General features: G+C 44.3%; 1 protein-coding gene across 7 annotated transcripts in view; it reads left to right on the forward strand.

The window, feature by feature from the left end:
• MGLL (monoglyceride lipase) overlaps nt 1-26,925 on the forward strand; it is a 100,956-nt gene that overhangs the window by 36,865 nt on the left and 37,166 nt on the right. For 6 of the 7 annotated variants that reach the window (XM_090021592.1, XM_090021591.1, XM_090021589.1 and 3 more), the window contains one exon: nt 7,815-7,921. In XM_090021592.1, the coding sequence (XP_089877718.1) occupies nt 7,815-7,921 (107 nt within the window). Of the gene's footprint in view, nt 1-2,338; nt 2,392-7,814; nt 7,922-26,925 lie in introns of all 7 variants that reach the window. The other variant, XM_090021586.1, reaches the window with a different exon arrangement.

The following is a 26,925-nucleotide window of genomic DNA, read 5'->3' on the forward strand; positions in this document are numbered from 1 at the left end:
TCCAGTGATTCCTTGTTTTTAGTACCTCGGGGTTATAAACGTCAGGATGACGCTATGACACTACATGGGTGCCAGGCTGATTTCTGTGCTGTCTGCAGCTGCAGGCAGACGTTCAGACACCACACCATATGTTAGAACTGTACTACACCCAAAAAACAGCGTTAAGAGAACATGCCAAGTTAAACTCTTTAAAAGTTAGGGAATGCCAGGGTTAAGTGCGTCTTGAGGCTTGCGCACAAGGGGGTGGATTTATGATTCAGTCTTTCCAGGCACATACAAAGATGAAGGTCAAAAGTGTCCATTAATTTAGGTGCCCAATTTGAGCTAAAGATCTGCCTATTGGATGGCTGTTCTAGAACTTCTCTCCTCCAACCATTTGACATCCTCTTGTAATTTCCAGCCTATATGCATTCATGGCTCATTTATACCCATTTGTTCTTGTGTCAACATTGTCTTTTAGCTTAAATAGCTCTTCTCCCTGCCTGGTGTTTACCCCGATGCATTTATAAAGAGCAATCACGTCCCCTCTCAGCTTTGATTTTGTAGGCTAAACAAGCCAAGCTCTTTTAGTGTCCTCTTCATTCCCTTGATCATCCCAGCAGCTTTCTGTGCACCTGTTCCACTTTGAATTCATCTCTCTAGTACTCTGTCATCCAGATGAGGTCTTACCAATGCCTTGTACAATGACATTAATACTTCTCTCTCTCTCTGCTGGAAATATCTCGCCTGACATACTCTAGGATCTGCCTTTTTCACAGCTGCGTTATACTGGTGGCTCATCCTGATCCTGTACTTGACTAATGTATCCATGTCCTTCTCTTCTGTCATTTCCAACTGATGGGTTCCCAGAAGTTTTTGCTATTAGTCCTCAAGGGTATGACCTGGCACTTTTTACTGTTATGACTTCAGTCCTCCTGGTCATCCCCCACCTCACCTGTGATGCTCTGATTTTCCTTTGTATCAGCAATGCCTCTCCATTTTGTGCACACTCCAAATTTCATTTGCACATTCCAGCTTTTCATGCCAGGATTATTAATGAAACTATTAAATAAGATCAATTGCAAGACCAGCCCTGTATGAAGCTCCACGACTATCATCCCTCCCAGCCTGACAGTTCACCTTTCCACACAACCCCATAGTCTTTTCCCCTTTAACTAGCCCCTTACTTGCTTTACAATTTTGGTATTAATTCTTTAGTTTAACTAATGTTTTCCCACATGGCACCATCGCGCACATTTTACTTGAAGTCGATAGGCAGGGCTGTCACATTTTCTTTGTCTAGAAAAATAGTTGTTCCATCAAAGAAAGAAAGAGACTGAGATAGTCTAGCACAGTCTATCTACCTTGCTAAACCCATGCTATATACTTAATTTCATTTTAAATTTACTGCCATGGTCTTTAGTTTCTCTTTTCTTCAAAATTTGTTCTAGAGCTTTGCACACTGCAGAGGTCAGACTAATATGTCACAAGAACCATAGATCATTTATTTTCCCTTTTCTTAATCCCAGGGTTTCTGATGCTCTCTTAGAGCAATGGTAATTGGGAAGTGAGAGAGTTTTGTCATGGAGACTCTGGGAGTGTGTAGACAAAATGGGGGCCCTAAATTGAAGCAATGGGTTTTTAAAAATACCTCTTCAATTCAGGGGAAGTGAGTCCCCATGTTGTGTACACCTGTGTCTTACCTGCCTCTCCAGGGGCAGAGAGGGGAGGGTGAGCTGCCAGTGGGCAGAGCAGTCCCTAGGCTGTGGTGGGGGCCTGGTGCTTCCCTCCGCTGCAGCAGTGCCCCCCCCCCCACCGTGGCACCCGCCTGCAATCACCCATTTCAGGTGGTCCGAGGGGGCACTGCAGCTGCGGAGGGACAGACCAGGTCCCCACACAGCTTATGCAGGCAGGCAGGCTGGCTGGCTCTGGGGGGAGATGCAGGGGCGTGGAAAGAAAAAAGATCAGGCTTGATGCTTTTTTCCCTTTGGTGGAGGCTTCCCTCGCGGGCTGCTGCCAGGCTGCCTGCATGGGCTGCCTCCATAATCCCTGAGCTGCACAGAGCCCGGTGCTTCACTCTGTGGCTGTAGGGCAACAAACTAAAACTCCTCGGAGGTGTTTTAGTTTGCTGCACCCTAAAGTCATTTAAGGTGCATTATGCTGCTGAATGTGCTACAGCACCTGGAATTAATGTGCAATACGCCACCGACACATGCAAACACCAACACCATTAAAGCGGCGCAAAAACTTTTAAACCACTTGAAAGTGTTATGCACACGTGCCTCTCATTTCATTTACACATGCCCTCAGAGACCTGTGGAGAGATGAGAGACCCCAGAATCTTGTTTTTTGTTCACAGCTCTGGAGGGATCTCCTGCTAGCGGACACGGACTCTACAGTCAGTTGTCTCAAGTAAGACCCCTTTGCCCCAACCCCTCTTCTCCATCCTGTCCTTGACCTAGTCAGTGGTCTGTTCAGTGGCCCCTGGTCCTACTCCCTTTCTCCTCACATAGCAAGTCCTAGTCTTCACTCTTCAGACTTCTCCTCCAGTAAGGCATAGTTTCAACCATCTGAATTCACACTCTCCCTGTTCCTAGCATCCTTACCCAACCCGTCCCATTCCTTCCTCCACCATCCTGGCGCTTCAGCTGCTCTCTCTCTCTCTTCCCCAAGCTGCCTTTCAGTCCCCCGCTACCTTGCCTATGTTTCTTTTCCTGACTAGTTCCTAATCCTCTCCCCCAGCTTCCACTTCCAGAGTTAACTCTCCTTCTGGTCTCTCCTGGATCCTCATTAGACATGTCTCCTCTCCCTTTTCACCATTTTTCTCCATCTCAGTCTTCTTGTTTATCCTGCCCCAATCTCCCCCACAGCTTCCTCTTCCAGTCATATTATTTCTTGCCCCTTACACTTTCCAAGCCTCCTTTTTCCTCCCTGGCTCTCTGTCCGAGTGTCGTCATCAATCCACACCCAATTCCCCTTCTACCCTGGTCAACTTTCCTCCCAGCTTCCCCCAGTCCCATATGCAGGTCTGCCTCTCTTTTCTTCTATGTAAATCAAGCAGCTCACCCCTCCAGGATGCCTGGGCTCAGCATATGATCACTGAGGTCAGAGAAAAGCTTATTTCCCTGCTCTCAGTTCGGGTGCCTGTATCTGAATCCCAGCACAGCAATGAGCAGGCTGGAGCTATGGTTTGCAGGGAAGTCCTGCTCAGTCCCAGCATGTTCAGCTCACCATGGAGAGGCTGTTCGGGGGATGTTGCTGCTAAAACCCAAGAAAACTGCTAAAACCTACAAAAACTCTAGCAAGCTGTGATTTTTCAGAGCCTTATCATTTGGTCAGATTCATGCAGATTTTCATAGGGATGGCAAAAGACATGTCTGTGCTGGATTTCAAGTCCCCTTTGGCCAGCACTCACTCATGGCAGTGAGTTTGTTTTGTCTGAAATTCCACCCTCCCTTTCCCCCCCACAAAATGTTTGTTTTTAAGCAGAATGGAAAATTTAAGTCCAAAATATCAAAGGCTGGCAAAGTTGCAAGCAACTGGAAATATTGGTTTATAATGGGAAGTGTCTGCTGGCATTACAACGGGCTTTGCTTTCAACCCAGCCTGTTACAGGACCTGGAATGTGCCTTCTATGTGTCTGCAAGCTAAAGTGTACATTTATAGTGCTGTGATTGATTTTTGATACTATAATCCTGGAGCACTATAGCAAAATCCAAGAGGCTTTGGACTAAATAAACGAACCGTTTGCAGATGGCAGACACCCCTATGCCTGTCTGACTATCTACTTGTTTGATAGTCTAGAAAGTGCTGTCAGCAAGAGATTTAATATGAATGAGCTCTAACTGTTTTACATCTAAGTGGCAGGCTGATGCCAAGTACAAGGCAGTTAATAAATGAGCTAAAGCAGGAAAATGAAATCTAATACTGCATTTCAGTAATTTTCTGGCACGCTAGATAATTTGCAGCTTTCTGTTGATTTTTTTCATTTTGGTAGGGGGGTTAATTTCTTGTTCAAATTGCAGATAATCAGCTCTTCTGTTTTAAAAGCCATGCTGGTGCTAGTAGCAACATATCTAACATGGAAAAGAAGGATGCGTCTAGCATGGAATAACATTCCATAAACTTAAGTTGATTCAGGAAAGTAATTATGTATGTATTCCCTCCTTATTCAGGACAACAGTTACATTTGTACTTAAGGTTTTAGTATATATAGAGAGAGAATGTATTGTTTTATGGTCCAGTCTTAGTGCTTGGAGACCTGTTTCCAGGTCCTAAAGGAACATGTACAGTTCCCATCAAAGTGCCTGAAGCCCTTGCTGTTCAGGAAACAGCAGGCCTTAATATCACATCATCCCCACTTGCACTCTTGCTTTTTCCCCACTCTAAATCTAGTTCAATGGTACCTTGATTTTAGTAGCCCCTATCATGACAAATGAAAAAAAGCCAGAAAGCATATTTCATGGCCCAACCAGCCAGCATTTGAATCCTGATAATAATAATAGCCTATAACATGTATTTCTAGAAGCTGTGGGCTGCCACAGGACATCAGCTCCAGTAGCATTAATCAAAAACTCAATACATTCCTCAGTATATTTTCAGTACTAACTCCAAGCATTAGAGTATCCAGACTTAATGACCAGTGTAATTCAAGTCCTTGGCTGTAAGAAAGTAAGAATGTAAATGAGATAGGCAGTGATAATGCTAGGTACAGAAATATTCAAAGTACTGAGGGCAAAGACACTACGCATCAGCTACAAGAAGTATGCTAAACAAACATATGCATAATTAATATAGCAGTAAATAATTAATGTAGATGCATATTTAATTCTTCACTCTGCCACATGGGCACTCAGCAACAGCAGCATCTTGCCACTGCTATCTAGTAACTCCCATGCCTGAAGGTAAAGCACATGACTACCTAAGCATCCATGTGGTCTCCCTTAATGTGCCTACCCAGCAGAGTGAAGGTGTGATTGTAGCACATGGAAGTGGGCTGCTGCTAGGTGAATTTGAGCTTCAGATAACAGCAGTGAAGACAGAGCAGCAGAGGGCTTAAGCATGGGATCCCTCCTCTAGGAACCCTAGCAACCTACCCTGCATGCTAACCCATATTGTCACATTTTCACTGTTGTCACCTGAGCTAACTAAATTATACCAAGGCCAGGTCTGCTTGCCCTCGCTGGAACTGAACCTTTCTTTTGCTGTGTGGACACACTCATTGACTCCAGTGGTACTACCACTGTTGGATACAAGCTTAACGACCTTCCTGAACTGAGGAACAAGAAGCAGTGCTATGAGTTTTGGGTAGTGTGCCCCATATTTATACAGCACTATATTTACCTGTTATATATTTAAGTTGCGTGTGTGTGTACACTTACATATTTACATCTCATTAAAAATCATTGGAACTTGGGCTTTTAAGTCACTCAAGCATTTTTGAGAATTTTACCCATGATGTTTTGCAAGCCAAAGAAAGACAGTCTCTGTCCTAGGGTCTGATTCTGCATTACCTAGGTAAGCAGTTCAGTTGTAGTTATTTGGGGCTGTAGGAGAGAATAAGAATTACTAGTGGAAAAGGTGGCAGATTCAGGCCCTGGAGTTTCAACTTGTGGGGGCTCAGCTTCTTACTGATTTTAGTAGAAGGTGAGGGTGCACTAACCACTCTGTAGGACCTGGTTTCAAGGCAGCGAGACTGCATGGACATGAATGAGAGTGAAAGTATGATACAGTTTATGAGAGAGAAAGTACCAGCTAATGTCTCCCTATAAAACTTGTTCTTGATCAACTTGCAACTAGGTTTTCATGCTCTGCACTCTACTCAGTACATTAGTAGCATTTTAAACAATGTTTTGACTGAAAAGAAAATGCACTATTATTGTGATGAACACCTTGTAAATGCATAAAAGGCAGGATTTTCTCCCCTCAATTTTCTTACCTCTGTTCTGTATCTGAGGGCCAGGCAAGAAAAACTATGGCAGGATCTGAAACATGCATTTTAGTATGGTCAAATTAGCGTTGGTACCCTCCCCAACTTCATATCCATTGTTCTGACTGCTTGGTACATTTAGCCTTTTCTCAGAGAAATATAGTGTTGGCAAGCCTGTCAATTGACTTCATATTTTTTGACTGGTCCAAGATTACAGCAATTTTACAAAAAAACCCAACCCTCCTTTTTTTGTTGTTGTTGTAGTTTTCTTGACAGAAATATGATTTTTATTGTTTTTTGACACATTTCTTAATGGAAAATATATGCTTTTTCTGTGTATTATTTGGATCTATTGGCAATTTTTTACAATTTTTGACTGATATTTGACTGGTCCATTGACCGAACTTTATTTGACCAGTCAAATACCCAACCCTAGGGAAATATCAACTTTAGGCATTAGTACAACTTCATAGGTCATTTTTGAACCACTAAACAAGGCCTATCAAATCTTCCTAGCACTGTGAGCAGGAGAGTGTAAACCTGCTCTGTCTTTCCTGATTAGTGTTACCCAGCTGTCAGAGTAATCTTGGGCCTCTGTTACCAAATCTCCTGTTTGCTACAGTGAAGTCCATCTTGTTTGGAGAGGCAGTTCTTCACAGTGACTAGGATTACCAATTATTGTGCAGTTGGCACTAATCAAAGAGATGGAGCGGTAGTTACCACAGGTTCTTTTGGGGTTTAGATGCTACTAAGATCAAAGCGGTGTGATTTGATTGAGTGATTACATCTTTTCAAGATGTATTAAAAGCCCTAGTCAAAGTAGGGTTGAGGATTTCACTAAATTATTATTTAATTTAGGGTTTTCTAATGTACTGAAAACATCTAAGTAGCAGCCTCCAGCCTGATGTTCTGCTGACAGATTATATCTTTAAATGAACAAATCAGATTGAAATAACTACAGTTTGAGAGAGAAAAACGTTAGGCTGAGAAATGCTTCTAGATTCTCTGTTGGCCACAAGTTATTTCTACAAAAAAATCAGCAGTCCTTACAAATGCAGCTCAATAAAGATTATAGGGAAATTTCATTCAACACAAGCCATGTTTATTTCATTATATTCCACAGAAAATGCAAGAAAAATTCTAAATGTAAGTCTTTACAGATAAGCACTTGTATAGTGCATTACACATAGGATCCTACTGGGTTTTTCTGCACAATCTATGAAAACTAATTCTGCTGTAACTGTTAAAGAGTCACTTCACTTACCACCGTAAGCAAGCTATTCTTTGGTTGAAGCTGGAAATGGGTAACAATAATGGAACTAGGATCAAGATCCAGAGGTTTCCAAACTTCACCTCATGTCCTGGGGGCCTCTTTAGCTAAAATCTAGTAGCCATTTGTGTGCAGTAACATTAGGCAGCAATCAAATTCTAAAAATGAATCATAATATATCTGTTTGAAACTACTTAGAGAAATCTTAACCCTGATCCCACGAAGCCAAATGGTAAAGCTGACTTCCAGCAAAGCAGAATCCAAACCACAATGTAATTATGCAGCTAAAAGATTGTTAGCAACCTGTCTACATTTCAACCTGTGAATGCTCGCTGGAACCAGTTGTGTCCATTTAGTGTATAGTGGAGTCAGTGTTACCACCAAGCTATCTGGCAAGGATCAAACTGATGCTGTTTTCCTTCTTAGATGCTGCAAGCTGCTACCAAATGATCTACTCCCTTCTTCACCATGTTACCATCTTCTAAGCTACACCCATGCCCCACAGTTACTTGACTTGCATTTGTTGATCTCCGAGATGGTTGTTGATGAAATGATTACGCTGTTTTTCCCCACAGCTCGGGAGCCTTTGTAGGCTGGTTTCCAATTTAGTAATGTATACCTTGATGCTCCGTTTAGGGCCCTCGTGTTTATCGCTCATGGCGCTGGGGAACACTGCGGCCGCTATGATGACTTGGCCCAGATGCTGACAGGACTTAACTTGTTTGTATTTGCACATGACCATGGTGAGTATCATCAAAGCAATAGCATGTGACTTGTGGCAAAGCGGGGCCCGAGTAAGGTGAACGTGTTTAGAACTGTTCAGCGGTCAAGACAAATCAGTATGTTTGTTATCTGTCAGTATAAAAGGCAAAGATGTCTGCCAGTTCCTGTTCTCACTGATACTGGTATAATCCTGAAGTAAACACCATTGGAACGCCGATACTTCCAGCGGAACAAAACCAGGGTTGTTACCTTGGGATGACTTGGCCAAAATCAAGAACAAAATCTGAACCTTGCCCCCCCCACCCTGGTCCTAATATGCATTAATATGTAAACTATACCGTGATGCACAGCAACCCCTGGATTCAGCCTTCCCATCTGAACACTCTGACATTTAGGAAGTTTTAAGAACCAGCCCAGATCTATTTGGCTTTCAAGGAAAAAAAGCAAAACTCAATGAGACAGGACAGCCAGTTCTCCCTCACGAGAAGTGTAATTGTGACTCCAGTTGGCTTGCACACTGGTTTCTAAGGGCAGAGATTTGGTTTCTCTTGAGAGGGAATCTGTTACTCGGCTCAAATGCCGTGTTTTAAAAAAGCTGCAGTTACTTGAAGAGTTTCTAAGACACTGCATACAGGCTTGGCTTTAACAAAGAGTAAGCAGGCAGGTGGCCAGGACAGCAGTACCTTTGCTGATAGTCCTGGACTTCTCACTTATTTTAGATCAGTGTAACTCCATTCATTTCACTTGACTTCCTTCAAATTTATACCTGGGTAACTGATGGACTGATCAGGCTTCGTGTATACAGTGGCCTCAATGGGCGGTGTTTCCACTCATTTTTGTGTTCTTGTGAGGCATAAAGTTCATGAGAAAGGTCATATAGTACATCACAGGACAAGCTACTTAATGCCAGACTGTCTCAGTAGCAACCTCAGCTTGCTGTTGTTATTCTCCAGAACAGCACTGCAGGTTATTAGTACATCCTAGCAAACCTAAGTGATGTGTTTGAACACGAAAGCTCCCAAAAAGCTAGAAGCTCTGGGATTTAGTGGGGCTGTTGTTGCTTTTCTGTACCTGCCATCATTTCTACTTTAGGTCTTTACCCTCCTTAAATGAAAACTTTTAACAAGTTTTAAATACCAGATTTTTAAAAATAATATTTAAAAGGAACAGACATGGAAACAGCAATAAGGCAGCACTTTATAGTGTAAATTTGATAGGGAAAGAATGCCATATCTGTAGACAAAAATGAGCGTTTGAAGTGAAGGCATTTGTCTGGATTATTGTGCTGCATAAAGAGATATGCTTTTGCTCAGTGCTGCTTTGTATCTCTGTTAGACGCAGAGAACTATGAATTTCCTTTTATTTCTGCCTCAAGTGACAGCCGCCAAATTAGAGCATTGTTATTGTGTTTGCAAATGGTAACAATAATCAGCTCTTTTGTGAATGTATTCTTGGGGATATTCTTAGTGTATCATGAGACTGTTTTACCTGGTAAAAATTTGGCTGTATTAGAACTTTTTCCATGAACTAGTGAAAAGCTCATGCCATGAGAACTCTTTTCTAAATTATGTCTGCCAAAAAACAACAGTGTAACACTGCTTTGGTATCCACTGAGCCCCTGATAAACTACAAGGGGACTGATGAAGGAAAGATGCAGAGTTCCTTTATGATATAAAGAATGTCTCTCTTCTCATGGTCACAGCCTCTAGTTTTTGTGACTTCTTTATACAGTAAACTTGTTTGTTATGGCTGGTAACTTTATCCTACTGTTTCAGGTTTATCCAGAGCTTCACTACATGGGGCAGAGTTAAGATTGTTTGGATAACCTTGCTACACATTTCCATATGTTGACATTTCTTTGAACTTTAACCTTGACTCTGAATTGCTTGACTTGATGCACATACCATTTTGATCACTGCAACCTTCTTAAAGGGTTCTTAGCCTTACACTGTTGATTTGTGCTCTCAAGCTGCTTTCCCCATTTGTGAAGGAGACAAGACTTGTGCCCAAGTCTGGGACAATGTGATCTTCAGTATCATTTCAAAAGTGGAAACCCATTGGTTTTTGTGCAATTGTGACAACTATAAGAGAGAGAGAGACAGAATATATTTATACTGGTTACCCCGAGGGGTCTTGGCTTTATTGGCAAGACTTTCCACTGTCCATCTCCAGAAGGAATTTGTAGAGGATATCCAGACAAGTTCTAGTCTTTCATGTTTTCTATAACCATGGGAGATGGCTGTCTCTAGCTGCCTCTAGGATGCAAGGTCCTTAGGGATCCATGAAACTAAAAGAAAATAAGAGGGAAGGACAGGAACCTGTGCTGCATTTTCTCCTGCAAGATATTTTCAATTATTAAATTGCAGTGTCCCATCCATCCTCATCCCAATCCCTGTCCCATCATGTTTGTTGTGCAAGGCTTTTTATTTACTTTGATTGCATTACGGGCTGATAGTTCACCTTTGTATCATGTAATAGCAGTTGCTGAAGTGTTTACCTTTTTGTAGCTAGCAATGACGTTTTATATTTACTTCTCTCTTATCCTTTGGCAGTATGAGGGGCAGCCTTTTTTGTTCCCTTTTATGTGGGCTTGCTGGTGCTCTCTATAGGTTGTGCAGGTGGCTTTCTTATGTGGGAGTTTGGAGGGAAGATGAAATCTGTGCCCCAGCTACATGGCAACTTGTAACCCTCCATTTGTTTAAGCATTATGTCAGTGTCCAAGCCCCCACATGCCTCCTCTGTGTCCAGATAGCTTCCTAAAAACCCTTCCTAGTGCACAGGGAGCACAGAACCCCGCTAGTCTGCTACCCACCTTTGAAACTTAAGGATCCAGCAAGCAAATTTTAGGATCTAAAAGTACTTGTAATCTCGGATTAAAGTGAAAATAAATGTATTGCTCTTACAATTCATTCAGATGCTTTAAGATTCCCCCAGCCCTACTGCTGCTGTGTGCATATGTGTGTTTGTGTGGTGTCTGCTGCGGTGGGCTGGCATGGTGGCTGCCCCCCCACCCCCGAAGCACCCAACACAGCTGGTGTTCCCTGTTAATTCTCTCTCTAGATCCCCAGTATAATGAAGTCATTACTTTAAAAGGGGAAGAAAACAGCTGGAGATGGAAAAATTCAAATATTTGGAATTTTTCAGTATGGTCACTCTTTTGTTCTTGCAACTGTTAAAAGACCATTATTGGCATGAACAGAAGGCTTTTATTTATTCATAGCTTTGGGAAGGCTTGATCTACACAGAAAGGTTAAAAAGGACTAAACTTGTACAAGCCGGGCAAAACATGACTAAGATGAATGTCAGCATTAACAAGAGCATGAATTAGATTTGGGTGTTTCTACAAGTGAGAAAGAACAAGCTCATACAAGAGAAAGGAGTGAAGGAAAACCTTTCTGGATAGCCACATTCCCTAATAAAAGGATCAGTCAAACTCCAGGAAAGCCTTCATCTTGGAAGTCAAGGCAGGAGTGATTCAGAGTTGGCAACCCTCAGCAGGATGCTTCCTAGCTGTGCCTTAGCATGCTTGGATGCAGGTTAAACCCAATGATTATTCAATCTGGAGACCCCGCTTAGTTGGACAGAAAAGGCATAGGCTGCTTTGCTGTTGTGGCTTAGAATGTGCTCTGTCGGAGCCGCAAACAGCCCGCTTTGCCTGACAGTCTTGAACACAAGATGTCTTAGAGAAATGTAACTTCAAGAGAGTGCAGCTGGCTAAGCTGGCAGTAGAAGAGCACAGGCTGGCCCTTAAGTAAATGAGAAGCTCTTGTGTGTGGCTGGGGAGACACATGACAGGAAGGAGTGAGGCTCTGAGACAGGTAAGCCCAGGGCCTGTGACAGAAGAAGCAGTCTGACCTTGCATGCTGCAGGGAGAGGAAATCTCAGGGAAGGTGATTGCAGTAAACAGGCCCATGGATGCCTAAGCTACCCACAAGAGGTAGACCAAGACAACTAAGAGGGAGGTATAGTTTGTGGTGGGGTATTGACCCAGAGTGGAGGAAAACTTCTGTGCAAGCAGTTTGCTTATATTTGTTACGTTTAAGTTTAAGACCAGAGGACTGGGTTGTGACTATAGGGACAGTTTAGAGGCCACAGAAGTCCATGAGAGGCATCCGGTGTAGAGCTGCCTAGCCAGGGTTAGGGACCCCAGGGGCAGAGCTGGATGCAAGCTGCCTAGGCAGGGTTAGGGACCCCAGGGGCAGAGCTGGATGCAAGCTGCCTAGCCAGGGTCAGGGACCCTGGGGGTGGAGCAGCACACTAACTGCTTACACAGGGTCAGGGACCCTAAGGGCTGCCACACAAGACTGAGCCAGAGGCCCAGAGCCTGAGGGTGAAACAGGGCTGGGACCCAGAAGCTAAGGTCCAGGACAGTAGACCTGGGCTGGAGGAGCCAGCCAAAGGAAAGGGTCTGAAGCCGAGAAGGTGGAAGCCCCAACAGAGGTTTGAGGAGCCAAGTGCGGAGTCAGGGCCAAGCTCCCCCCCTACCTCCAGACACTGGAAGTTCATCCGAGTCTGTCACTTGGTGCCTATGGGGTGTGTGGTGTTACCAGTGCACCACTGGGAGGGGAATGCCTTTGCAACCCCTGCTAAAGATCAGACATGCCTACAGACATTAGGATCAAGGGTTTTATTCTCACCAGTTTAAGTGCAGGAACTGTTTCTAGTCAGGTTTCTTCCCCTCTGGGCAGGAAGGACCTCTGCACTGAAGGACCTTTGCAACAGATCATCCCCGCACTGGAACTGCATAGAATGAGGTCTCTTCTGCACTGGAAAGTCGTACTGTACTGCTGCACCAGTCCCTAGTGCGGATACAGCTATACTGGGACATCTGTCATAGCTACTCATGCTAGCCTAGGTATTTTCCTTCCAATGAGTCACCTTTCTGTGGGTAAGAGACATGTCCACATTAAGGCTTTTATTAGTATAACTAGTGAGGAAAAAATTTATACCCTTGACTGATGCCCTTGTATCAGAAGTGTATGTGAAGACCAGTCCCAGGTTGGGCAAAAAGGGCCTCTACCACTGCTGTACCCTGTGGAGAGAGTCTTCAGAAAAGGTCAACCTACAGGGCACCATTGGAAGTGAATCAAGACAGGCAGGAGATGTGCAGTTAGACAGATCTAGTGGCTTTAACGCTGTCAAAATGGTGCTAAGAGGTGGAGATGATGTTACAAGTCCATATGCTTCAGAAATGGCTACAAGGGTGGTAATCATAGAATCACAGAAAAGTAGGGCTAGAAGGCACCTCCAGATCCAAACCATCCTAATAAGGACCTGTGTCCTGGGCTCAGGTTGGGTTTCCCTTTGTTCCAATGCATTTCATCTGCACAAAGCCCCCCTTGACTGGTTTTATGCAGGTGAAATGAAGTTCACCCTATTGCCTCTTTCGCTGAGAAACTTGATTAGTGATGACTCCTGCTCCCAAAGGTCATGTGAGTCACTCTCCACTGTCAGGCAAGATCTGCTACTGGGTCATTTTCTGCTGTGCCTGTTGGTCTGAATGACTGCTTGCATCACCTAGTAAGGAAAGATTCTTCAGTGCTTCAGATTAGACTTTGCTGGCACAAACCCTGCTGGGAGATATTATTTTTTAACTCATCTCAGTTGACCCATCTGTAAATCTTATATGATCCCTGGAAGGCAGCTGTTGACGGGTGACCAGTCCATACCCCAGCTTCACAGCAGGATGGGTTAATGAGGCAATATGTAAGAACTGCAGAACAGAAAGCTTGTGACCACAGCAGCAGTAGTAATGGGAAGTTTCTCTCAGAAAATTTCTCTCTTAGATGGATAACACTTTGAATTTCTAGCCACGTTAATTATTTAATTATTAAATAGGAGCTGTGGAGCCACCGAGCTCTCCCTGGAATTCATCACTGTCTTGGTTAAAAAAGGAAAGCGGTCCTAAAAACTGCTGCACACGAGGCAGGGAGGTGCTCTGGACTGCGGATAGCATGTCCCGTTTCATTCCATTCCCATCACGGATTCACAGGGCAGCTCTGAGCACAGCTTATACCTGTATAAGCCTTATACCTTAGTTTCTCTGTATGTAAGACAAAGGTAATGGCAGGGCAGTACTCACCTGGGGACAGTAGTGAGGGGTATCTGACACATGTAAAACACCTCAGCAGCCCGGGGTTGGAAGGTAAAAATGTCTTGCATTGCTACTGGTGTGACTCCTGTTCAGAAGAGCTAGAGACAGAGGACTGTTTGCAACAGCATAGAGTAAGATCCCTTAATAAAGCAAGTTGCTCATGAGCAGATCCAACTTCTGGTGCCTCTCTCATTTATGGGGACTGAAGCTGGGAACATTCAGCAAGCTCTGAAGCCTTCAAGAACTTGGCTGAAAACCTCTGGGAACAAATGTGCCCAGCCTGCAGCAAAACCAAAGGTTGCAACTGTAGCCCATTCTCCAACACACGCGATCAAACTTTGGGCCCAGCAGAAAGTGCAGATCTGAGAGTGGGGGCAAAGGCAGCCCCAAGAGAGCTGTGCCGACTCAGACTGCTGGATTTTCTCCTCTGCTGCCTCTATGAAATCCCTCAGTTTAGCTGAGTGACCAAGGCCAGGGGAGGGGGAAAACTTGCTCTAAGCAGTTACAAATAAAATATCCAAATTTATCCAGAGACATCCAACTTTCAAAGCCGGAAACTGAATGTGCAGAAGGTGCAAGCATGTCCTTTACTCAGGGCACAGACACAGCAGCTAACAAAAGTGAGAAAAGAACTTGAACACATGCCAAGGATGGTTTGGGAGACCAGTTGCCTACAGCTGAGGAGCTCCAGTCAGAGCAAAACTGGTCATGTCTCAGCTCCAGGAGCTGTGGAAGGTGTAGGCTGGTCCTGTTGTGGTGGGTCTCTGAGCAGAAGGGGTGGCTTGATAGGTAAGAAGTTTCCTTCCTCTTGAACTCCCTCACAAATCATGATTTATCCTGCTAGATGATGCTAAGTTTACCAGAAGCCTGACAAGTCTTTTCCCATAAGCAGGTACTTTGTTGGAGACCATATGTTTTCTCAGTTCCTCTCAATTTACTCATTGGTACTGTGGCTCTAGTAGTTGCCATGTTTTGCTCCAGAGATAGTTGCACCACACTGCTAGACAAAGCAGGTCCCCATACACATCTTACGACAGGTAGAATTTAATTACACATGCACGCACACACACATTCAACCTCTGAAGACAATTTTACCATGCAGAAGTGTTGTGTGGCTTCAAGCAACAATTGTAAAATTACTGTGCACTTCATTAGTGCAAATTATTATTAGCCAGCGATATTAGCTGGCTCTTCTAAACCAGGAATCACTGCAGTCCCATTGAACTAAACAAATATAAATCCCCAATCCTCTGGCTTGCTCAGCTTTTAAAAAGCAACAAATCAGAATTAAAAAGCATCTATGTTACTTGGATACTGGCAAGTCAGGGCTGTGCTTTAAATGGATGGGCTCCTTGTGGGGCCCAACTTGTTTCTGTTCAAGTCAGAGTGAGTTTGGCTTCTGAATGTTGTCATAACCAGAAAGCAAGCCTTGTCGAAATCAGTCCAGTCTAGAGACCTGCTGAAGGAAGGCCTGGCTGGGACAGCAGTAAAATTCCTCCCAGGCAATCTAAAATAGCATTTCACTGTTGCTGCTGCCAGAGGAGCTGCACAGATACTAAAACAATGCTGGGAGAACATGGCAGAAACCAGGAGCGCTTCACTTTTCTTAGATGGGGTCAGCTCAGAGCACACTGTAGACCTCTATCGCCAACTTCTGCAGTACAGTAATCTTGACAGCAAATTCATACTTTAGCACAAACCATTTACAAGCCACATATACTGCTTACTAGGCTGTGTATCACCCAATTTCCATGCCCATCCTATGCCACATATTTTGCATATTGTGCCATTTGAAAAAGGTAGCTGTAAGGCAGCAGTACTTGTGTCATGGAAACAAATATCCGAGACACCTATTGCTCTACTAGAGACCACAGACTAATCCTGACTTTTATTTTTGTATCGGGCAAGACGAAGCAATGCTGTCAAACCAGGAAGTGGGTGGACCACAGTAAACTAAAAATAAAGAGATGATGAGGCAGCTCACAGCTGATGCAGCCACCAATGCTAGTGTTAGTGGTGGTGGATGCCTAGCTTAGGAACAGCCAGACTTGGGGTAGGCATAGATCTACTCAGCACATATCCTTTTCCCCCCTCCCCATCCCCCTGCTTCTTTTAGTCATGAGGCAAAAGATTCAACTCCCCATCTGTTGCTGCAGCTGTTAGGCATAGGTGGGCTTATTCTCTTCTCACTAGTGCTGGCTAATATAATTGCCTTCATCTGGGTTGTTCCAGAGTTGTACTGATGAGAAGGGAGATTTGCACCTTATAGACTAATCAAAGCAGCTATGTATCTATAGCACAAGCTTTCACGAGCTGAAGCTCCCTTCATCAGATGCTATGAAAGGACTGGTGAGGAGAATCAAGCCTATTTTTTCAGTCTGGGAAGGTGCACAATTGCACATCAGTGTTGCATGTGCTGGTACAACTAATGTCCATGCAGTCAAGGGAGCTGAATATGCAACTCAGACACATTAAATAAAAATGTCCCTGGCAGGAGGTACAAGCAGCAGCCAGGCTGAGCCTTTTTATCAAAAAAACTAAGCCATTGCCTCAGACCTGTTGGGTCTGCTGTGGTGTCACTATTCTTTAAGTCCCCATTCTGAGCAGGGGGAGAAAACGTCCAGGGGTTGTTGTGAGAGCATGCACTTGCTCAACAGCCATTCCTAGGACCGAGAGTCACCTTGTGGTTGCCCTTTGCACAAGGAGGACCCAAGGCATTGGCAGCAGTTGCTAACAAAAAATACATAAGTAGAGGGGAAACACAACCAGAATTATAGGTGGCTCTGTAAGAAGGACACTGTTCGGCACACAACTCAACAGGGCTGGTTTCCTTCCAGACCACATTTCTCGGCCTGTCTGTGCCCTAGGAGGGGCCTGCTGCCTGACAGATCCAGAACGAGGGATGCCAAAAATTATTCATGTAGGAAGCTTAGTGGAGCGCCTTGTTTTCCTATAAACAACTCCCTTTGTGCTCAGCTTGATGATTTTCCTGTCTGACGCAAATCACTTTCAAAGATAAGAGTCAAGGGGACACCAGGTTTCTGGAACATAGGTGACTTGGGAGCTAATGTGAAGGACGTGATCTAGAGATGGGGTGGCCAACCTGCGGCACGGGTAGCCTCTCAGTGGCATATGGCACACCAAGGAGGGGACAGGTGGCACAGTGACACATAGGGCAGGGAGCAGAAAGCAGATCAAGGAGGGGAAAGGGATCCGAGTGGCACTCAAGAAGGGTGCAGGGCCAATTGGTGGCTCACCTGCCAAAAAGATTGGCCTCTGCTGGTCTAGAGAGACAGAAGCAAAGCGCTTCTCAGGGTAGGCTCAAAGAGGAGATTCCCCCAGTCAGACCCAGCCTCACCTTGGCCTGCGAAAGTCAAACACGAAGGGGGAGTGATGGTAACTTAAATTCTCTAGCGAGAAGCACAGGCAAAAGAAGCTTTCCTGTGGCTTTTCTGCTGCCTGTTTTATTTGGATATTTTAGTTGCCTGTTCTCTTTCTATAAGCTGCCCTGAGCCTTTGTTGAGAAGGGCAGCCTATAAATCACATAAGTAAATAAATAAATTCAGCTACGGCATTTTATAGGCATCTCCTTGCCCTGCCTTGGCATAGGAGGAGGAACTCTTCCTTCTCATTTATGTACCTGTTCGTATGTAGTCCAGGAACCTTTTTTCTTGCAGGCTTCTCCTGGGCGAGGCAAACTCCCCACTCAGTTCCTTCTAAAGGAGTGATCGCCGGCCTCACCTGTCTTGGCACGGAGGAAATTCCATTTCAGTCTGCAGGTTTTATCCAGGCCAGTCAGGATTAAAGGGAAAAGCCTGAAATAGGACAGAGGTTTTTGCCCCTGCTTGTATACCTAAACATGCAACCTGGGATTCCCAGATACTTAGATGTAAAGGTCCAAAAATCACCTGCCTGAACACCACTTGTTGTGTTCCTGAGCATGAAGTGGAGAGCTGCAGCTGAAGGAAAAGAACACTTCACAGCAGCAAATCTTGATTTTCTTTGTTGGTTGATTCAATAGGTTTAAAAAGAGGAGAATTGCTATAATGCAGCCATCTTCCACCTTTCTTCACCTGCAACTTGTAAGTGTGCTTTCACAACAGAAAGCAGGATCTGGATTCTGATATCAGAGTCACTCTATGGGGTGCACTCACACTTCACACTCATACTTGGGTCTGATGCCCCAATCCTCTCTCTACTCTCTGCCGCTTGACCCCTGGGAACAAGCTAAGATGTGCCAAAGGGCCATCTCCTTGGTCCAGGGCACCTCACCTCCATCCATCTCATCCACACCCTTCCTGTAGGACTGACTAGCTTGTACAGTCAAATCACACTTGCCACAGACAAGCAGTAAGGTATAAGAAATAGCAAAAGGACTGAAAAATGAACCAGAGGTCTATTTACTGCAATAATTTATTTGATTTATTTTTCATATTTCTCTCTCTCTTTCAATATACAGCCCCTGATTTTCATGGTTTTTCTTGTTTGCGTAATAAATCTTTTTGCTATTATTGACTTGGCATCAGATTCTGCATCCAGTTGTGAGAATCCCACCATCTGTCTCTTCTCCAGTTCCCAATAGTGTAAATCAGGATTGCTTCATCTGAAGTCGTTGCAAATACAGCAGTGCACAACTGATGGAAGTTAGCAGAGACTCAGGCCCATTTCTTTTTATAAGTAATTTGTTCAGGAGTTGTTTGCTCACTAATGCTTACTGCCTTTTCCACTGTTACACCCTTTGACAAAAATCAATTTCCATAGCAAGGGCCAAACTGTGAAGTTGTATGGGCGAACATAACTCTGGAATAATTCCACTGAAACATCTCATAAAGTAGATTTTGGGCCCATTATTTCAGTTGTTCAGTAGTTTACCATAATGAAGTGCAGCTGATGGCCCCTTTTCATTGCATTTTCAACAGCTCCTTCCCAACCGCAAATAAAACCATACTGTTCACTGTGAATCTTTTTCTGACTGTTAGACTGTTGGGGATGGAAGAACAAGAGCCAGATGTACTCTTGTGGGGGGCTACAGCTGAAGGGAAGGGAATATAGGATTGCTATAACGTCTGCTTTTTTAAGTTAGTGGGTAGATGCCAAGTTTGCCGGAAATATTGTTCCGCTAGTCAGATCTGCAGCTGGTTTGGACCAGGAGACTTACACTGACTGCAGAACCTACATCAGTTAGGCAGAACTGGGCTTAAAGAGTTTATTTAGGGGGGCTGATAGTCTCAGACTGAAAAGGAAGAGCAAGATGAGTAGAGGTGGCCCATCATAAGAATAGGTGGAATGTGCTACGTCCCAGCTGCTGGCTATAGAGGCAATTCCCTTGCAAATCACATCGGAAGTTTTTAGTGTGGCTGAGGAAATGAACCCCTTAAAAAAACTCCTGGGCTGTATCCATGATCATGGAGACTCTGCTTTCAGGGAGCTGTTTCCTGGTGTCCTTGGACGATGACAGAAAGAAAAAAAAAGTGTGCACGTGTTTTTTCATTTTTACAAGGACAATCTTTTCCATAGCAACAGCATTTCATTAACATGATCAACTGACTGTTTTTCCTATTGTTTACTTGTCAGATATGTCTAATTTGGAAGGTTTGGGGACTTTTTATATGTATAAGGCAATTGCAGATGATTCTTCCTGTGGAAATGCATCATTGCACAGATGTTAAGTTTATCATTTTAGCAGGATCAAACTGGCTGCCCCAGCTCCATCTTTTTGGTATGGGGTGCACCCAGCTCCTACAAGGCAGTTAAGACCAAATTTAAGTGCAATTCAGTGGTTGAATTGCTGTGGGTATTACATATGCTTCTTTAAAAGCAACAGTGCAGCCCCTGCCCCTCTCAAATCCTTGTGATGGAAATGGCAGTTGAAAGAAGGCTGGTTTTCCTGAATTAGACCCCAACCACACCGCAAACTGAGGAACACAATTTTTACTAAGTCCCATGTGCATCTTTATTATTGTGCACAAACAAGCGTACAGGGAAGAGTGGCTTTGTGAAGTAAAGCCAAATACATCCCCCTTAATTATCTGAGCCAGTTTTGCTGTTTCATCTCAATTTTTAATGCTCCTTCTATGCTACTTAGGGTGGAAGCCTAACAGATTAAGCCATAAGGTTTCTTGTAGCTGAAACAAATTGCCGGCAGAATTAGAGAAAGGAATTCAGAGACAGAATCTGCTGACGTGGAGCACGATGGAAGCTTAGTTTTTAAGTTCTTGGATTGCAAAAAAAAAAAAAAAAAGCAATTGATCTTGATTCTCAGAAAATAAAACAGAACCAGTATATTAACTCACAGCAAACACAGATGAGTTTGTCTATAAGGAGTCACAGTGCCTTCCCATCTGCTTAAGCTATATGCATTTGGGTAGCATCCTCACTTTACTTCTCAACAAGGTGATCACACAGCCGAACGGGGTGTATGTAGCTCCCTCCTTTCCTGGAGCAAGGTGCATTCCATTTACTAGAGTGTGCTGAAGTGTAAGCAGCTGTTGAAAATGATCCTGCAGTTGGATCCATGCACACAGTCTTGAATGCCCTTATAAAACTCTCAGCAGGTCTTTGTTCAGCGGTAATGCTCCTACACAGGTCACAGGACAGGCTTGGTGTGTGAGCTATGATTGTCCAGGGAAAAGGACAGAGGAGGAAGCATGTTTTGGGCCGCACAATTTTACTTGTAATTTTTTATTTTTCCTTTTGCTTTGCTTCCTAATTCACTACTGTTTAATGCATTGCTCTTCCATTTTCAAGTCCACCTCGTGAGTGGCCTCTAAAGAACTGTCTTGATTTTCTGGCAAGAGTGATATTTGTTAGATAGTTGTGACGCCTTCATAAAGTTCGCTATACAAAAACAACAGGGGGCAGATTTGAATTTAAAAGCAAACTTTAACAAATCATAAAAATAATTAGCAATGGTTTCATTTTTTTTAAATGGACAAATTGAGTAAACACACCATTAAAAATATTCTCAAGCAGGATCTGCAGCCCAGACACTCCATTACTGAGCTCCCAAAAGGGAAAGAGCCAGTGACCAAAAGTGAAGTTTTTCTCTTCCATAACCACACATAAATTCCTCCATCCTTACTAATTTTGAGTGGTGTTAGTGGCAAGGGTAGCAAAGTACATGTTATAGTATCTGACTTTGACCGGTAGCCTCTTTCCTCTTGCTCATTTACTACTGAAAGTCAAACAGAAATGGCATTTATTTTTATTTTTTTATACTCAATATAACAACCCAGGAATATAGGGATCCTTGGGCCATTGAGTTCAGTCTCTTGCTTTCAAACAGCCGTGCCATGTGATTCTTTCATAAACTGATCCAACTTTATCTTCAGTTTTCTGTGACCACAACACCTTGCGGAAGGCAGCTTCAGAACCTCGCAGCTCTGGTAACCAGACACCTCCTTTTAATTTCAAAGCTACATTTATTCATGGACAGTTTATGCCTATTTGTTCCTGTGCCAACACTCTCCTTGAGCTTGAGCATTTACCTTCCTGAGCAATCATATCCCCTTTCAGTTTTGTCCTGCTGCACTAAACAAGCCAACCTCTTTCAGAGTCTTTACGTGAGATTGCTTCTCGCAGTTTATCCTGGCTCTCCTGCTCTCTTCCTGTGCTAGTCTGGATTCATGTTTCCTGAACACAGGGGACCAGAACCACACACACTAACCCAGATGAGGCTCTCTCAATGCCTTGTTCAATAACATTAATGCTTCCCTGCCCCTACAAGAAATACCTCACCTGCTGAGGCCAAGGTTTGCATTTAGCCCTTACACAAGCTGATCACACCGGTGGCTCTTAATCATTTCATGATCAACACTCTCTCTTCCTTGCGTTCAAACTGAGAAAGCTCCCCCTCCAGAATACAGCAAAAACCCTTGTTGTTAGTCACTAATAAGTGCATGACTGTGGGCTACTGAATGTCATCCCTTTTCTATTAGGTGTCTAGCCTTCAGGATCATTCATGCCCTTCTTATCCAATATTCCAGCCCTCCTCTGCATTGACATTGCTTTCTAACATTATGCTTTCAGCAGATTTCATTACTCCATTCCCCCTTTTTGTCCCAAAGTAATGAATGAAAATACTGAATACTGACCTTGAACTCTGCTAGTAACATCCCCAGCCCAGACTTCCCTTTTCAACACTGCCTGGTGTTCCCCAACCCTTAGCCCTCAGTTTCTCATCCCCCTTCCTATACCAGTCCCCATCTTCTCAAGCTTAGTTTATGACTTTCCATATGACTCAATGTCACATTCTTTACTGACAGATAAAGGGAAGACCATAGATCTTATCTAGAGATCAGTTCTCTTGCCAAAGGAAGATACCAGGTTACTTCAGCATGCTTCACCTCTGGTAAACCCATAGGCCATTTTCTCCTATTTTCCTCATACCCCAACATGTTTGATTACCCCTTGGATGAACCTGAGTGTCTGCTTCTGGTTTTCGTTGTGGTGGTGAAAGGTGAGGGCATACATCATAGACATGACCTTGAGTAACCCAGAGGTACAGACATCCTTATCCAGAGCAGCCCTCTGAGCTGCTTGCTGTGCCGAAGGAGCCTGTGCCCTGCCCTATGCTCTGGTTCCTCGGTGGGGCTCTTTCCTCACCATTACATGAAGTGGCCCCAATATCTACCATCTTTCATAAGTATGTTACGATTGCTTAGACTAACTGGCTTGCCTGAAGTCGCATAGAAAGTCTGTGGCAGAGAAGTGGTTTGAACTGAGTCTCAGAGTCCCAGGCAGCTGCCCTAGAGTCCTGCCTTCTCCCTCTGCAGCTTCAGGTGTCCACTCCAGAATAAATACAGAGCAGTCCCAGCTCTCCAGTGAGCAAAGGAATTGCAGTTGTGCCCTTCCCTTATCCACACTGGCACAGCCCATGCAGACATGCAGCAGAATGTGGCCCTAAGCACACGTGGATTTGGGTGCACAGAAGTCTAAGCGTCTGAGCCCAGATACCAATCTTCATAACACCTAGTGTAGGTAGGCTGCAGTATGGTACAGTCCTAAGTGGCTTGAGACAAAAGTTGTTCTCACTAGAACAGTAAAGTTCTAGTATCTGAGAACCAGAGTTACTCTTTTCTTATGCAGACCAAAGAAAGAACAGATTAGCCCATCCATCTTACTCTGCAGCCATTTCACCTGTACATTGGAGATGGGCCATTCTTCTTTATCCTGTCTCTCCATCTTACAAGTCCTAAAGTAGCAGGCATGCCACAAATTAGCCTCACACCACCCCTGAGTGCCACTCTGATCCCAATCCCCTGCCCAATTCCTTGCTCTGCTTTTTGTTCCTGCCATGCCCATGACTATCCAGCTTGTTCCCTCCCTGATTTGCTGCATGCCATATATTGAGGCTACCTGTGCCATGTGTTCCACACATGTGCCACCCTTGTCCTAAAGCATGAAACGAGGGGCCAGGGGTGACTCTCAATATAGTTAGTGGGCTATAAATGTAGAAAAGAGAAAGCATATTCATTGGGTGCATGAGAGAAAACGTCTTGCTTTCCTCCAGGTCTCTGGATATTGCAGGAAGCTGGATATACTTGACTAATAGCCTGAACCAGAATAAACCTACATGACGACCTCATAGGATCTTGAAATTAAAAGGTAGCATATCCTTGCAGTCATCTGTAGGCCTTGCTCTGCTACAGTGGGCTGGGCTGTAACATTACAGTTCTTGTGAGCAGGGCGCTGCAGTAGCTGCACTGCATAAGGAGCTTGGCAGGAACCTGATCATGGCCCCAAGAGTCTGTATCTGCTTCTGCTTACACCCATCAAGTAATACTATGCACCCCAAGCGCCCTTCAGGGAAGAGCACTGCTTGTGCTGTATAGGACTGCTCAGCCTTAGCAGGGGTTGCAGAAGGCGCTCTATGTTAGTTGTGAGATTGCTGCTTGGGAATGATATCTTGCAGCAACCAGAGAAAACACTACAGGGACAAACTAAAGGCATACCTCAAGAAAATGGATGCTGACATCAAGAGCAGGGAGGGTGCTAACCAGCTCCAATGGTGCCGCAACCTAAACCAAGTGACAGGTTGTTTCAAGATAAAGCATCTTGCCTCGAAGCAGAGAAGGGAGTGGAGAAAATAAAAGGAGAGGAGTCATAGGATCATAGAAAAAGAGGGTTAGAAGGGACCTCAGGAGGTCACATTTAGTCCAACCCCTGCTCAGAGCAGGACCATCCCCAACCAGATCACCCCAGCCAAGGCTTTGTCGAGCTGGGCCTTAAAAACCTTCAAGGATGGAGAGTCCACCACCTCTCTAGGTAACTTGTTCCAGTGCTTCGCCACTCTTATAGTGAGAAAGTTTTTCCTAATATCCAACCTAAACCTCCTTTGCTGCAGCTTGAGACCATTGCTCCTTGTTTTATCATCTGTCACCACTGAAAACAGTCCAGCTCCATCCTCTTTGTAGCCACCCTTCAAGTACTTAAAGACTGCTATCAAATCCCAACCCCTCCCCTGCCCCTTGTCTTCTCTTCTTCAGACAAAATAAGCCAGTTCCCTCAGACTATCCTCATAAGTCATATGTCCCAGCCTACAACCTACTCTCCTCTGTGAAAAGATCTGCAACTTCTGCAGATGGATCCCTAGTTTAAGGATTGGACTGTTAAATCACCTCAAGACCCATCAATATGCTGTGGTAGAGATTATCTTCCAGTTGAAGGACTGCTCATAGTGACAGCTTCAGAGTCCTGCTGGTAAACCCTGGCCACTACTGGAACCAGAAAACAGAACAAATGCATGTAGCCCCTTAAAACTACCAAAGGTCACCAGGGGAAGCTGCAGGATCTGTATTCAAGTTTAATTGCTACTGAATTTTATTTGTATGTATGAATACTGCTCTCTGTTTATACATACTAGGTACTATCCTGACCCACTGAGGATGATTTCAGTGGGACCCAGATTTCACCCAGGGATTTTGTAAAGCCTACTTTTTTATTATAGAGACTTTTTGTATTTGTAAAGAGCAGAAAAACTCCTTTATCACAGCTGACAGAGACAGGCAGCTTTGAGAAACCAGGTTAGGCTTGTTTACAAAGTCCCTTTGGCAATTTCAGGGAGCAATTTCAGAATATTTTTTAATCCAATCATGGTAATTTAGAGCCTTTGGCAACATGAACAGCTTCATTGGAGTCCATTAGTGGAGTTGCGTGGAGCATCTGGTTAGCATCTGGCATGCTGTCTAGCAACATACCGGCTCCCAGCAACATTCTCACCAGCCTTACGTATGTCCCACTGTTATGAAACAAAGTGGGATGGTGAAAGTAGTTATGTTTGAGCCTGCCTCAGGCAGAGTATTGGTCAGGATGAGCTCTGGAGGTCCCTTCTAGCTCTGCTTCTCCATGAGTCTGTGATTCATTCACCCAATGGCCAGACGTGATACATGCCTCTGAAGAATTACACTATTCCCATAATGAAACCTCCCAGTCCATTTGGCTTGGAGGGTGCTGTTTTTTCTGGATATAGAAACCTGTTTGCCAAGATGTGAGATGTGACATCCACAAGTCATTTCACAGTAGCCATCACATGGCAACATTATTTGATTAGTGCAGGGCTGAGCCAGAGTCAGTCGAATGACCCAGAGCTCAAACCCCTCATCTTGGCACCAGTCCTCCGAACCTTCCAGTTGTACAACTAGACCCTTGTCTAAAGTGCACTATAGTCAGTGGAAAAACTCCCTTCCACTTCCCTGGGCTTTGGATCGGGCCCTTGGTATTGAGTTCCTTGCATGTGGGCAGGCTAGTGCTATCAGGGCCGTATGGGCTGGTTGCAAGACCCGCAGTCAAGTCATATGGCTCTGATTGAGGAGTGGTTACCGTTATGTCATAGGAGAGAGAGCGCACACTGCTGGCAGTTTGGGGAATGTGTATTCCTTGCTCAGCTGTGTGTCATAGCTTAACTCTATAACTTTGGGCAAAAGTGCTGCTTCTTGCTGCCTCTTGGTTCCTCCAGCTGTAAAATGAGGAAGTGAGACTGATCCCACCTTTGTAAGTGCTCTGAGACATGCAGATGAAAAGTTCTTGGTGCTAAGCACATAAAACTGTTGAGGTGATGGACTTTTTACAAAATCTTGGAGGAAGATACAGTCTCTGCCAAGAACAGTTTATAGCCTAGGATCAATGTGACTCAAACTCCTAGAGGGGGAGCCAAGAATCACAGTAAAAAGTTAGAGCTTTCCTTATGTTCTGAGGTGAACTCTACTGAAATTCTCGGTGTCTGAGTTCAGAAGAATCCAGGGGCCTGTGAAAATGCATAAGCAACTGCACACTTCGGCCACATCTAGATGTGCAGGGGCATGGACTTGCAATGGCACAAATAGTAGCAGCACAAATTTGTGCCGCTACTTTGTGCTGCAGTGCATGCCCCTGCACATGCGCTTCGGTGAGGGGAAAATTATCCAGTTGTGGGCAAACTGCCCTTTCCCTGCTTCTCCCAGCTCGAATGAAATAGTAGAGATGCTCTGGCCAGCAGCCAGAGCGTCTTCCTGGAGATCTGAGCCTCCATTTGTTCCAGCGCATGCTATTATAACTTCCGCCACGCCACTTTTTTTTTTGCTATTGGGAAATCACAGTAGCAAATTTTGCCCCTGCACTGCAAATTTGCAGTGTGGGGCACGTTTTAACATTCTGGTGTGCAGCTTGTGGCATCGCAAAAAGGTTTTGAGGCATCACAAACCGCACGTGCCTGCATATCCGGACATGGCTTTTGTCTGCATGTAGTTGGCAGGATTATGTGCCTGAATCAAGTCATTGCATATACAAAGGATTAGCTAGACATGCAGTTGATGATTTGCATGCGTGCCCACCCAGCTTGTGCATGCAGTTGATTTTGCAAACATGGCTTGTTTGCAAACCAAGTACTAGTTACTCGTAAGTTTGGTTTAAGTTGATGCTTGGGGAGCTGGAGGCTTGGGGGGCTGCTTGTTT

This window comes from Crocodylus siamensis, chromosome 11 (assembly GCF_052110815.1).
Source record: "Crocodylus siamensis isolate JL-2025a chromosome 11, ASM5211081v1, whole genome shotgun sequence".
Lineage (NCBI taxonomy): Eukaryota > Metazoa > Chordata > Crocodylia > Crocodylidae > Crocodylus > Crocodylus siamensis.